The sequence below is a fragment of the Drosophila arizonae genome, chromosome 4 (genome assembly GCF_054131065.1).
Source record: "Drosophila arizonae isolate 15081-1271.41 chromosome 4, UAZ_ARI_1.0, whole genome shotgun sequence".
NCBI lineage: Eukaryota > Metazoa > Arthropoda > Insecta > Diptera > Drosophilidae > Drosophila > Drosophila arizonae.
This window is the reverse complement of record NC_142924.1, coordinates 11,183,773-11,197,941: the sequence shown is the minus strand read 5'-3', so window position 1 is coordinate 11,197,941 and position 14,169 is coordinate 11,183,773. Positions and strand designations below refer to the sequence as shown.

At 37.9% G+C, this 14,169-nt stretch overlaps 1 protein-coding gene across 1 annotated transcript in view; it reads right to left on the bottom strand.

Moving 5' to 3' along the window:
* Window positions 1-14,169, bottom strand: part of nmo (serine/threonine-protein kinase nemo) — a 92,252-nt gene that overhangs the window by 8,001 nt on the left and 70,082 nt on the right. Inside the window, 2 exon segments of the mRNA XM_089468324.1 lie at window positions 1,675-1,730; window positions 9,717-9,846. Of these exon segments, the coding sequence (XP_089324450.1) occupies window positions 1,675-1,730; window positions 9,717-9,846 (186 nt within the window).

The window sequence follows — 14,169 nt, the reverse complement described above, 5'->3', positions numbered from 1 at the left end:
AAAGTTTTTTTTGGGGCTTGTTTGTTAGCTTTAAACTTTTTCAATTAAGTAGTTGCACGCTCCAGCTTCAGCTTTCGCTTTGGCTTTGGCTTTGGCTTTTCGCTCTGCCCACAACTTTGACGCGCTGAAAATAGATATTCTCGCTTTTTATTTTCACAGTTTGCCCTCAATCAGCAAATAAAACCTGTGACCCCAACGAAGGATGCGGTTTCAACTCAAGCTTTTTGGATTTGCCAAATTGTTAAGCTGCTGCGCTGGAGTAGGCGAGAGTGTCTGAGTGGGTGTGTGTAAGTGTAGTTGAAGGTGTGTGAGTGTGGGCGTGTGTAGGTGTAGTTGAAGGTGTGTGGGTGTGTTTATAGGTGTGAGTGAGCAGGTGTATGTTTGAAGGTGTTTCTTCTTGGCAAATATGTCTGTTTCACTGAGTTTTCCTCAAACAAATCTCAAAGACAACTATTGATGACTTTTATCAATTAAATTTAAGCATATTCCTTTTACTATGTAAACAAATACTATCCTTTACATTACTTTATATACTGATACGTTTAAAGCATTGAAATAGAGCTGCCTTCTATGGCTGGGTTGCCAGTAAATCGCCTCTCTCACACATATGTAGAACTGCTTCAGTGTCCAGCCAGCAGCTACCTTAAGCTCAGCATACATTATTCTGCTCTTCAACTAAATATCTTCTCTTTAAGTGAATCGCCTGCCCTTGATCTGCCTCTCAAATGCGTGCTACATTTGCATACTGCTCATTTCCTATTCAATGATGATTTTCTCAGCTTGTCAATAATCCCTTGAATTGCCTCTACTCCACATAGATTTCGAGAAGCAGGTAACTTACATTCAGCTTAGCTTGTTCTTCTCTTTAGCATCCTTCGTTGAGGCTTCTCTCAATTTCTTACTACATTTGCTTACTTCCTATTTTCTCTTCAATTGGCTGCTCTGTCTAGTATTTTCTTACGGCTCTCATTTACCAATTAAATGAATGCTTTGCTTATGATTTATCTAATTTTCAGCTAGAGCTGCATGGAAGCTACATACAAGTGAGTAACTACTTAGGCATAGAAGTAGTCAGTGAAGAGTAAAAGTAATTTGGCATATAGCTCCGATTTTTATCGCCCTGCGCGTAACATATTTTCCCTCTAATCGATCCTGCTTTTGATCTCTACATACACTTGCTTATTTACTACTTATATATCTTCAATTAAAAGTCTCTCTATGCTTTTCTAAAATGTTTTCCCCATTCATGTGTGCCTATTCATAATCTCTTAAGTGATATGCTACTTCTTTATTTGTATATTTCCTATAAGAATTTTCACTAAATTCTTCCTTTACTATTCCTAGCAGTTTCATGTGCGCTTGAAAACTTTTCCAAGTTATTCATTTCACTTAAGTCTGACTCAAACTAATTTCATTTGCGATTTCTCTATTCAGTTACATTTGAAATCTTCTCTTGCACTAACTACTTAATTGAATTGCACGATTCCCAAAAGTTTGCTATAAAACTCAATAAACTCTTACAAAATTTTCATATTATCAAAAACTATTCATTTATGCTTAACAATTCCAAAAGACAACTCAAAGCTTTACTTAAATCTGACTAAAACAGAATTCATTTGAGCTTTCAATTATTTAATTTATAGTTTTTTCTATTGTTTGTTGTAAAAAGGATACATTTCCTGAAAGAAGTCCAAATGTGGTGGCTGTAAAATGTCCAAAGCAGACAGCACCTGCAATGAGAGAAAAAGAGAGAGAGAGAGTGAGAGAGAGGCATAGAACATAGAGAGTTGTTATAGTCGTGTTTCGTTAATAAATCTTGACACACGTACACACACACACACACACACATGCTCACACAATGTTGTTGTTAATATAGACGAGTGTGTTTATTGGTTGTGGCATTAGCCACATAAATCTTAAAACAATGCTGCAGCATTACACCTACAACAACAAAGATGCAACGACGCCCATTTGAGTGGCTGAGTGGCTCGATCTTGTGGCTAAGATCATAAATTATGCACTCCAATAAAATATAAATAAAAATCAAAAGCTCGCTGCTTGCAGCGCATCAAATGCGCCATTTAGTTGCATGTTAAGTGTCGCTGCCAGGCACTAAAATGCCACAAAGTTCAGCGGCAGCAACTGGCAACAACTTGCAACGCTGACCCGTTGATGATGTTTAGCGGCAGATACAAGACACGCCACTGTCTGTCTGTGGCAGCTACGCTTCGGGGGAGTTCTGCCCGCCTGCCCGTCTGTCTGTCTGTCTGCCCATCCGATTGTCTGCAGCAAAGGCAACGGCTCTATAAGACAGAAAGGAATACAAAAAAAAAGAGCCAAACCAGCACAAAATAATAAATAAAAACGGGACGAACCGGCAAGAACTTGATGGACAGCAGCAGCACAACAAAGAGCAACCAACAACAACAACAACTAACAACCGAGTTGGACAAGCGTCGACAGAGCCAAAGCCCTGAGCTGCGGCCAGCTCTGCCGTCGCTCTGCTGCTGCTCTGCCGCCGCTCTACCTTTCTGTGTGCAAGCCCGAGCTGCAGACAAGCGCTGATTTATTTAGCTTGCGGCCAAAATGATGAAGGAACTTGCCACAAAGCCCAAATGGCAGATCTAACGGGGTGAGGCAGCCAGAAGACGGGCAGAGGCGCATGTGTTGCAACAAAGCTGTGCGTGTGTGTGTGTGTGTGTGTGTGCGACACATGCGCGACTGAAAATCAATTTTCAATATCATTCAAGCAGCTCAAATCGCTCGCATTTCAAGAAAAGTGCCCAAAAAAAAAGCATTCAACATGCGAAATTGTTGCGTGTGGCAACAACAGCAACAACAACAACAATCTGAGCAACCCAAGTAAAAAACAATCTATATGTGTGCGCATATTTGTTGCACAACTCACACTCACACATTGTTGCCGCTGCTGCTGCTGCTGCTTCTGTTCGACTGTCTTCCCCCAGCTGCCTGGATTTGTCTGTTGGCCACAAAAATTGTTGCAAAGTGCTTCAGCAGCAACAACAACAACAACAACAGCAACACAAAAAGTGCCGCCGCGATGCTAAGCCGCCGACTTCGATGTGTTTTATTCTCTTTTTTTTTTTAAGTGGCAACAATTTTTAGCCTTTTTTGTTGTCGTTGCTGTTGTTGTTATTGTTGTTGTTGTTGTTGTGTTCATTTACAAAAGCTAAAGCTGTAGCTGCCGCTGGGTCTGGGCCTGTCGAGGGTTTCGCTGCGTCGTCATCGCCTTTGGCTTTGTTTTTTGGCTCAGTTAAGTTCGTTTGTAATATTTCGCGCTGCTTGCAACTTATAAACTGCATTTGTTGCGCTTGCGGTTTCACAAGCAACAACAACAGCAACAACAACAACAACAGCAACCAGAGAACAGCTTAAGGCACAAATGAAGGTAGCTGACACAAAGCCAAGCTTAAATACTTTGGCTTTAAAATTTACTCAAAATGCCTGAGGTGATGTAAGACAAAGAGTTTAGTTTAGAAGGAATACCACTACTGCGTTTTTTATATTTTTTATTTATATTTATATAATATAAATATTATTATATTTATATACGCTGAAATCCTTTTGCTTGAAAAACATTTCTTTATTATGAACTCAACATGTTTGCAACGATTCTTTGTCTTAAATTGCTTTACAGGGGGAATACCACTGCTGCTGTAACAAAAACTACATTTAGCATATATTATACATGGAAAGTACTATTTCTGTAATATCAGTCTTCTCTCATATTCCTAGATGCCATAGAAAGCGGCTTAAAAACTTTGCCATGGCTTGAACTCGAAATATTTGAAGTGATTTAAAACAAAGACTTATAGAAAAGCGACTACCCTGATTACTTTATATTATACATATAAAACATATTACAATATCCTCTCTCCCTCCCTCCCTTCTCAGTCTATAATCTTCTCAAGTTCTGCCCCCTTTTTTCGTGCAGTGCACCATGTCAGCCCTCGAGTAACGCTTTGCTTTCGCTGCCTTCCGCTTGCTTCGCACATAATTTGTTGCAAGTTGCCATTATTGTTGTTGTTGCATGTTGTGTGCATGTAGCTACCACTACCTGCCAGTGCACTCTTGCCCTCGCACGTGCAACGTCGCGTTGCAGCTAATTAACATTTTGCGCTGTGGCAATCAGCAACCAAATTTATGCAGTTCATATTGGAAGTCATTTTCTTTGCTTTTGGTTTTTTTTCTGATTGTTGTCCTTGAAGCGCAGTAGCGCCCGTAGAAGAGATGCGAAAATAAAATAATAAAAAAAAAAAACAATCGTAAAGCAGCAAGTGATGCCGGATATTACAAAGTAGTTGCTGGCGATGCTTGAAGTTTTGATTTGGCAAGATTTCAGGATTTTTTTAAGCTCGCTTTCAACTGCCTTAAGTGGGTCAGATTTATATAACTTGGATTATTTATTTATATTTTCTAATTTGTTATCATTATGATGTTTTTGCCTTCAACTTAATTTATTCACATATATAAGCACTTTAAAATCTATTTTTTATCAAAGTTTGTCTAAAAAGTAACGTGCATTTATTCAGCGCTGTTTCAAAATAGTATTCAAACCATAAACCTCAATAATTCTGTAGTTGAGGAGCCTATCAATAAAAGCCTCTTTTGCTTCCTTCAGGCTTGTCCAAAAAAATTGCTTAACAAATCTTTTCCTTTACGTATTAAACTCAAATTTCATGCCACATTTATATGTTCAATTTGTTTTCATCAAAAACATTTGAATATCCTGTTTGCGCACTCTCAATGCAACTTCAGCTCATGCAGAGGGCAAAGAATTGCTCTAAAGCTAAACTAGGCGTGTAATAATAATAAACACAAACAGCAACAGCAACAACAACAACAACGACAACAACATTTAACGAGCTGTGCAAACAACTTAGACAACAACTTTTGTTGAACTGCAACTACACGAGTTGCGAGTTGCTAGTTGCAAGTGGCAACAGCTGTGGCAGCACATTTCAAACAAAGAAAGAGAAAGAGAGAGAGAGTGAGAGAGAGAGAGAGAGAGAGAGGGAGCTGGGGAAGTTGAAGGAGAAGCATAAAAAAAATTGAAGTATGTTAAAGCTAACATAATCAAGAACAGCATCTCTGCTTCTAGCTCTTTGTTGTCTTCGTCATCTTCTGCTTCTTCTTGTTCTTTTTCATCCTCTGTTGGCCCCTTTTTAAACGATTTCAAGTGAATTTTCTTCAAGTCGCTCGCGTCTCTAAACAAAAGCAAAAGTGTTGTTTGCTAGCGACATTTTCATTCCAAGCCAAAATTCTAGCTAAATAATTGTTACAGCAGCTGCTGACAACATTTCCAGTTGTTGTAATTGTTGCTGTTATTCTTGTTGTTGTTGCTGACTAATTAAAACGCCACAGATTTTTGTAAAAACAATTTCATCAGCTGCTTTGCTTTGTGCCTGTTTCAACCTTGAGCCGAGCTGAAGCTGTGCTGTAAAGCTCTTCCAGCTAAAAAGATCTAGCGTGGGATTTGTGCCACAAAGTAATCTGTATGCTGTATATATAATAGATATATATGTATTTGGTATATATAAACATATATCTATAAGGTTCAATTGATATTTCAATTGCAATTTGTGTAGCGCCTCGAAATGATAACAACAACAGAAATTTGCATGCAATTGATGCCAGGCATCAAAAACTTCAAGTCAAACTCAATCATTTGCAGCAGCTGCAACGGCGGTAGGGAGGGAGGCGTGGCAGGCATACACTTTATCGTCGCCGACGTCGTCGTCGTCGTCGTCGTCGTCTTTGGCTGCTGCATGTGAGAAATGCTTTTGAAATGTGCGCCACGTACGTTGCAAAATCTTTTATTGAAATTCGCAATTGAAATAAGCAACAATGCATAATGGGGCAAACATTTTGCAGCGATTTGTTAAAATGTATAAGGCACACACTCACTCACAGACACATATATATATAATGCACTGCAGAGCAAACACACAGACACACACACACACACACATATATTTGGTATTCTGCGCCATATAATGCCAAAGCAATTGAGACGATTGCCAGTGCCTGCGCTGTCACTCAGAGAGCTGTTACTGTGTGTGTGTGTGTGTGTGTGTTGCCAGAGTTGGCAATTGGCAGGAAGCAAGCACAAAACTGAAAGGCAGGACTTATGCAGCCAAAAGAATCACAGCAACTTCTATGGAAAAGCGCAAAAGCAAAAGCAAAAGCGTGCAAATATTTATGTAGCATCTGTAGAAAGAAAGGAAACCCATTAAAACTTAAACAAATTCTGGCCGAAACTAAGTTAGACAGGGCTTTAAGAATGCTAAAAAAGTTTGCCAATATGTAGTAGCTATAGAAATTGATGCAAACACTTTGAGAATTCTAAGTAAAAGCAGATTCAAATTTGTCAAGCATTTGATCTCAGTTAACATAAGTTTAACATAAAAGTTAATTTAATTTAAGTCAGAAAAATATAATATAATGTAAATAAATATACATATAATATAAGCTCAAACCATAAAAAACTGGTTTATTACAATATACTTTGATTTATCTCTAACTAAATCTATTTCCATATGTAAAGAAAAATCTCCATTTATTGAGCTCTCTTATATCTATATCAGCCCCCATCACAAATGGCTTTAACAGCAAGTCGCAGAGTCTGTTGACGTATTCACCTATTGAATACAGCATTGTCGTCTCTGGCTTATTTCAGGTTGATTGCACTTGCTTTGGATATGCAACGCTTCGCAGCGTTGCAAGCAGGAAATGAATATGGAATTGCCACAGGAAACCAACAATAGAAACAGCACGAGACGCTCCTCTTTTATATTTCTTTTGCTACTATGTCTTCTCCTTCTCTCTGTCTCTTCTTTTCCATAAAGCACTTTGCATATTAAGACAACATTTGCATAGGTGTTGTCAGGTGTTGACATGTGTGTGGGCAGAGCGCGCTTCATTAGGGCAACTCTTCATCGAATCGAATGCATTGCATAAGTTTTGGACAAGCTAACTAAATTAACACAGTCTGACTTGAATATTACAATAATAATCAACTTTGCCTCGCTGCTCACCCACGTTCAATTCGTTTGCCTAATAGAGCAGCTCGAATTGCGCAGTGTTGGTAAATGCTGAAAGTTGCAGTTGACATTTGCAGTCAAGGCAAAAATCATGTGAGTCAAATGAAAAAATCTGAAAAAATTGAACGCGTTTCTAGACAAACTTCAATCTGACATTTTAGCCATGGCAAATGTCAATCAATTATGATTTAATATTATTTGAAAGTGAAACTGAAAGGAAATAATATATATGGGAGTCAGATATATAAAGTTTGGGTAGTTTCTGAGATCAATTATCATAGTTTCTCTTAAGTGGTTCTAGAAAACTTGAGCCATTTTGTCTTGATTAAAGATTCCAAAAATGAATCTATATTAACCTTAATTTTAATTTCTTACGTTCTTCGTGTTTATATTTGAATCTATTCGTAAACAATATATAGGAAACATTTGTTTCTTTACACATTAATATATTCAAAATATAGGAAACACATGTTTCGTAATATTTTACTCTATTCAATATATAGGAAGTATATATGTTGTTTTAGCTGCTAGAAAAAACATAAACCAAATTTCATGGCAGTAATTCTAATGCTAGTTACCATAGCAAATAAATCTCTGTCTACTCAACAGCACATAGTCATTATCAGTATACTATAGATACCTTATCTACACAAATATATCTGTCAGACGTTCCACATTTCGTGTCAAATCTGTATAGTTAGTTAAAATATATATATAAATATCGTATGCAAATAATAAAATCAGAATCAGAGACCACTCAATGCACGTGCTCGAAACACAAGTGAGCTGAATTATGCAGATAAATAAATTAAAGCAAATCGCCGCAAAGTCACATAAAATTGGCCATAAAATCGCAGCACAATGCAGCTGTCGAGCACTCAATGAGGCACCCTGCCCCGCCCCGCCTCTTACCTATCGCTCTTATCCCTCTTTTAGTTTAAAGATTTTTCTTTTATTAATAATTCTAAATGTTATATGAACAATAATAATTCTTTCATTTCATTTTGCTGCCATTTGGTTTTGTGTGGCATGCTGTCTGGTTCCCTCTCTCCCTCTCTCTCTTCCCCGCCCTCTCTTGCTCTGTTATGTTAACAAATTTGCATGCAACAAAATGTTTGTAGTCTCAACTTTTATTTTTCTGCTTTTCCTTACAATTTGTTGTGCATAAAATTTGTTTGTCATAAATTTTTATTTTTCGGGACCCGACAGCCTTTTGTGGCTCACAAACTGGAAAACTGGCAGCAGTCGGAGAAGTGGGCATGGCCTGTTTGTGGGCGTCACAATATATGTACATAAATATGCAATTTGTTGTTGCTTATTTAAGCAGCAGCAGCAGCAACTGCAATGAATATGAATGAGTTAATTAATGCCATGATAAATGATTGATTTATAACTGTCTGACAAACAATAGCCAAAGCATATAGATCGAAATCGAATTTTGTATAGTCCAGAGAACTTGTGAAACATGAAATATGACTGACAAATTGAATGTGATTGAAGAGCTGCTTAAACATGATATATGAAATTGTTAGGCGAAGTGTGTTTTAGGCCTAAGTTATTAAATATATAAATATATAAAATATAAATGAAAATAATACTCATAATAATTTTAATAATTATAATCTAAAAAAAATATATAATGACTTAAATATAACAAAATGTAAAAATGTAAGAAAACGATTATTATAAAGAACAATTTGTAATTTATATTTTTTATAGTTTTGTATTTTAAGCTGATTTGCATTATTAATAATTCTTTTTTTTTTTATATTTATATATTTTTTAAAGAAATATATTGTTTTGTATTTTAAGCGGATATGTTCTACAATTTTATTATAATTTTTGTTCTATTTAAAAAAAATTAATAATTAATAAACCTCGTTAGTCTGCCCACATATACATATAGGTATATATTAATTTAAATATATTTATATATTTCGCTTGTGAACCGAGTTCTCATAGTTATATCATTGCTACTCATCTGAAACGTTTAATTAATGACAATAATTACACAGCCAATAAACGACACTTGCTTGACAATCAAACAGACAACAACAACAACAATCAACAACTAACATCCAACAATAATAACCTCAATTTTTAAGCGGAAGTTCAACTGGAAAGGCGGCAGTTAAAACGAATTTCTCGCCAACGAAGGCTTTCAGGAAAAAATAATATAATTGTTAATAAATGCACACATAACATGGGAGGAAAAGTCCAATGCGAATGCGCAACTAAGAGATACTCTGCAGACGAAGTCAGGCCTGCTGTCTGCTCGCTGCTGCTGTGACATGCACAGGCAGGCAGGCAGGCAACACCGCCCTTGACATTACAGGCTATTATTGGCCAGCGGGCAGCCACTGCGTATACGCAATATTCCACACAGAGTGGGCGAAAGCTTGCAAAAAAATAAAAATAAAAATACAGAAAATATTTGCATTGTGTGCGCATAGTGGCAGTCGCCGCACCACAAATAATCGAATTGCTTTTTTTAATTAAATTTCGTGTCATAAACGCGACGCGTAATTAAATGCAAGACAATTTTTTGTATTTTTCTTTCACTTCCCCTTTGTAATATCACAATGGATTTTAATATATATATATATGCTCATAGTTGATAAAGGTATATATAAAGTTGTTCCAAGTACTTACGTTTTCATGCTTGAAAAAGCAAAGCATTTTGAGCTCGCGAAAAACACGCTTGGATGAGACCAGAGATTGGAACACATTCGGCAGCTTTTTCAGTGCGACGCGACGGCCATCGCGTGGATCTGTGACGGCCCTGTAAACCGATAGAAGAAGAGAGAAACAAAAATATAAGTTTGAGTAACATTGAATACACTCTCTCTGTGAGAGACAAAAAAAAAATAGAAAGGGAAACCATTAATTGAGCTAAGTTTTGCCAGGCACAAAAAGCAGACACAGCAGAAAAAATTGGCAAGCGAAAAGAGAAGTGAGTCTAGGTAAATAACGGTGATATTTCATGTATTTGCGACCACTCAGGCGGCATTAGTGAAGCGACTGAGTGGTGGAGCGTAATGGGAACTAAACTTTGCATTAATATCGTCGAAACAATAGACCCCTCACAAAAAGCTGCGAGCTGCCAGGCCACTCGAGAAACAAACAAACAAGGCTACTCACACACACACACACACACACACACACACACACATAATCTTACACCCTAACAACAAATGCTGATTGTTTTTGTCTAGCAACAAATAAAGAGGGGGAGGAGGGAGGGGGGAGTTCACTGAACTTGAGTGAGAGGCCTATGAACGCCTAGAAGTATGCAGGCATTGCGGCTTCTTCCTACACTCTCTCTCTCTCTCTCTCTCTCACTATCTCTCTCGCTCTCTTAAATTGATGAACATTGCAAATTAGCAACGCTAAAAAGGTCAAACAACAGACGAGACACACACACACACTCTCTCTCTCCCTCTCTCTTTCGCTCTCGCCATCTAATTTGTGGCAAGTGCGTGTGCCGTGCAACGTGTTTGACTGCCGCCGCAGCGGCGGCGTCTATTTGAGACAAAAACAACACGATGCTGGCTTTGCTTGGCTTTTAGCAGTCAGAGTTCTCTGGAGTTTTTATGATGCCATTGGCCATGGCCAAAAAGTGCGAATGTCTGGGCCAAAGAGCCAGGGCGACGACGTCTTTTGTCGCCGTCTGTCTGACTCACTCTGCAGTTATTTACGCACACTCTCTCCCCCTCTCTCTCTGGTTATCTATCTATCTCCGTCTCTCTCTCTCTGGCCCACTCTCTCTTTGTCTATTGCAGCCGAAAAATATTTTTGTTATGATTATTCTAGTGCTTCTTCTTCCACTCTATATATTTTTTTCTTCTTTCGGTTGCCTTGGCCAGCAAGTGAGAAATATTACGCAGCATCTTATTTTTACCAGACTTGTCAACCGTTTCCAAGCCTTCCTCTCCTATTCCCTCCCTCTCTCTATCTATACTTATCCCTTGCCCTTCCTTTGCTGTTTCATCTGTGAAAAGTTGTTCGCCGTAAATCTTTGGAATCGTCGTTAAGCGTTGAAATTATGGCAGATTGCTGTAAATTGGATTGAATTGCTCAGCGTGCAGATGACTCATCACTTAGCTCCCATTCCCGCCCGACGACTCCAGCGCTCAGCACGTGCGTTTTTTTTCGCTAGTCTACATTTGGGCGCTTTGGCCCGGTCATTTGCATGTCTAATAGCCAAAACGGGCCCAACTGCTGGCCGCTTAATGATAATGAGTTGATTATACAAAGCGAAGCAACATTGTGTACGCTATATATAGGGTGTTATGCTAAAATGTGCCCAGACAACGCTTAAGCATTCAAGTGCTTAAAGCAGAACCGTAATCACGTCTTAAGAAATTTATTTTGTAGCCTTCAATTTAAGTTTGAAAGCGGCTGAGTTGAAGAAGGTTGTGGGCTTTGTGATTGATGGATGTGATTGATGGATTATGTTCTGCAGTTTCTTATGAAAATACTCCAGGAATGCCCCAAAAAATGAGTAAAAGCAGATAATTGAGGCGCGGAACTGTGATATAAAATGGGACTTGGCTTTAAGTTACGAAGAAGTTTTTAAGCAACCTCATAAAATATGAGAAAAACTTTTCATGTTTAAGTAAAATGCAGAGTTTATGAAGAGCAAAGAGTCAAATTTGAAGTAAACGAAGTTGAATAAAGGATTTGACTATGTAAAATACATATTTATATGCAAATCTGGACTCCAAAACTTTTTATTTTATTTTAAATTATTGATAATAGCGTACCACAAAGTATTAGAATATCATTTATCAAATTCATGATATATAAAAGCATATACTATTTATCTAAACTTAATATTGAGCTACTCTATTTTTCTTCTTATCAATTCGCATTTAATATTCCCTCAAAAACTGCGCCATTTAGTGGTTGATTCTAAATGGGAAGACCTTGACGTCAAAGTCAAATCAAAAGAGGAAATCGAGCATCAAAACACACACACACACACAGTCGCATTTATGGCCGGCACATTAATATTTTATGGTCATCCATCAAATTGAAGAGAGAGAGAGGAAAGCAAATCAAACATCGCTCGTCTGCTCCATTCTGTTCTGGTTTGTCTTCTATTATTATTTGTGGCAGCTTCAATTTACAAAAGGCAAGCGAGACGCTGGCTTAATTTTCTTTTAAAGAAAATTCAGTTTCAAATTGGGTTAAATAAATTTTTTTGTTGCCTTCACTCTATGTGAAAAAAGAACACATAAGAAAAATTGTAGAAAAATCGTTGAAAAACTAAGACAAATAATGCTGATGTAGACAGTTGATAAAAGAGAGAGAGAGGGAAAGAGAGAGAGAGAGAGAGAGAGAGAGAGTGAGCTAGAGAATGCCGCTGCCTTCGTTGATGATGGATGACAAATGCAAGCACATTGCAGCACACAAACACACATACAGATAGAGACACATATGCCACACACACACTCGCACAGCATGTGCTCGAGTTGTGTTTTCTATGGTTTTTGGCTTTATCCTGCGCTCTGCTCGCCGCTCAACGCCCTTCCTTATATTTTCTCTTGCTTTTCAATGGCAGTTAATGGAAAATCATTTATCATGTGCGTGTCGCAGTTGCTCTGCCGGCACTCGTATAGCCAGCAGCAGCCAGCATCAACTTAAAGTGGATTCTTAAGAGTTGCAGTGAAACAAAAAGTGCCATAACTAAATGATAATTACCCAGGCAACAAGAGCAGAGACAATCGTCAGTCAGTCAGACGGACAGACAGACAGACTTACAGACAAAAGATGAAATCCTACACTGAAAGATTGTTGTTGTACTTTGCTTTGTTCGCAGCTGAAGGGGAACCGAAGGCCCTTTTTGGTTGTCGGCCTGTGCTGTGTAGACCCCGCTAGGCCTCTAGCTGTAGGGCTCATCAATTTGTGCTGGACAATTTGTGCACGCAATGTGAAAAGTGTAGCAAATCGTTGCTAGTCTTTAGATTGATTTCAGAAAATTAAGCAGGAGTGAGAGAGATGAGAGTACTAGACTGAAAGATGCCCTGTAAACGTTTGTTATATACAGAACTATGTAGATAGGCTAAGAAAGAGAGTAATTTTCAGTGGGTTGTTCTGATTATATATTATGTTATATGACTATGCTATATGTCTGATCAACCTAGGCATATGGCTCTCAGAGACTGTTAGACTGGGGATAATTAAAATAGATGTTCTTAGAGTAACTAACTATGAAATCTCTTAAGATTGCTAAGAAAATGTTGCCAATTTAGTATATAAGACTATATAGAATTTAATATTTATTTCCTTTAACATATCTCTTTCACAAATTCATATACTAATTCCTATTTGTAATCAGCCTTATAGTATCCGACTTCACAGAGATCATAAAGCTATCAAGAGTAGGCCATATACATTCATTTCCTATATCCTTATATTTATAGCTATATCTAAGCCCTACAGCATACCCAATTCCCACACTTTTACAGGGTATGCACATAATAGTCATGTACGCTCTTGTTGCACACAATTGGAAATTACATTTTTTTCGGTCTCATTGCCGCACAGTTTTTTTTTTTTTCAGGTGGCTGCAACGCTCACGTTTCGTGCTCAAGTGTTGACTGGGGCATAGGCGAGGCGCAGGGGCGTGCCTATGGCCCAAATCTAATCAGACACCAATGTCCGCTTGACGTAAAAAAAAAAAAAAAAACGCCAGCTGCCAAAATGGAAACGAACGAAAAGTTCAAATTGCGATTTCTCTGCTCAGTCTCGTTTCTCGTTTTTCGCTTTTCGTTTTTTTCGTTTTTATTTTAACTTTATTTTTGGCATTTGTTAAGTTCTCAACTTGGCTTCACATTTGAACGGTTGCCCGGTCCTTGCCGGGGGCCAAACTAACGGTCACAGCTGCCCCTTATTTTCCATCCATTGCAAACATTTGTGTTTTTAGCCCTTTTCAAGCCAACGCCCACGCCAACGCCCCGCCCACTTCACATCAACTCTGTCTGTTGGTCGTTTGCTCGTTTTCGTCTCATTCCATTTTATTATATTATTTTGCATTTTTTAATCTCATTTGATTTCTTCTGAAATTTTGCACATGCTTTTTGAATAACTCATCACCTTG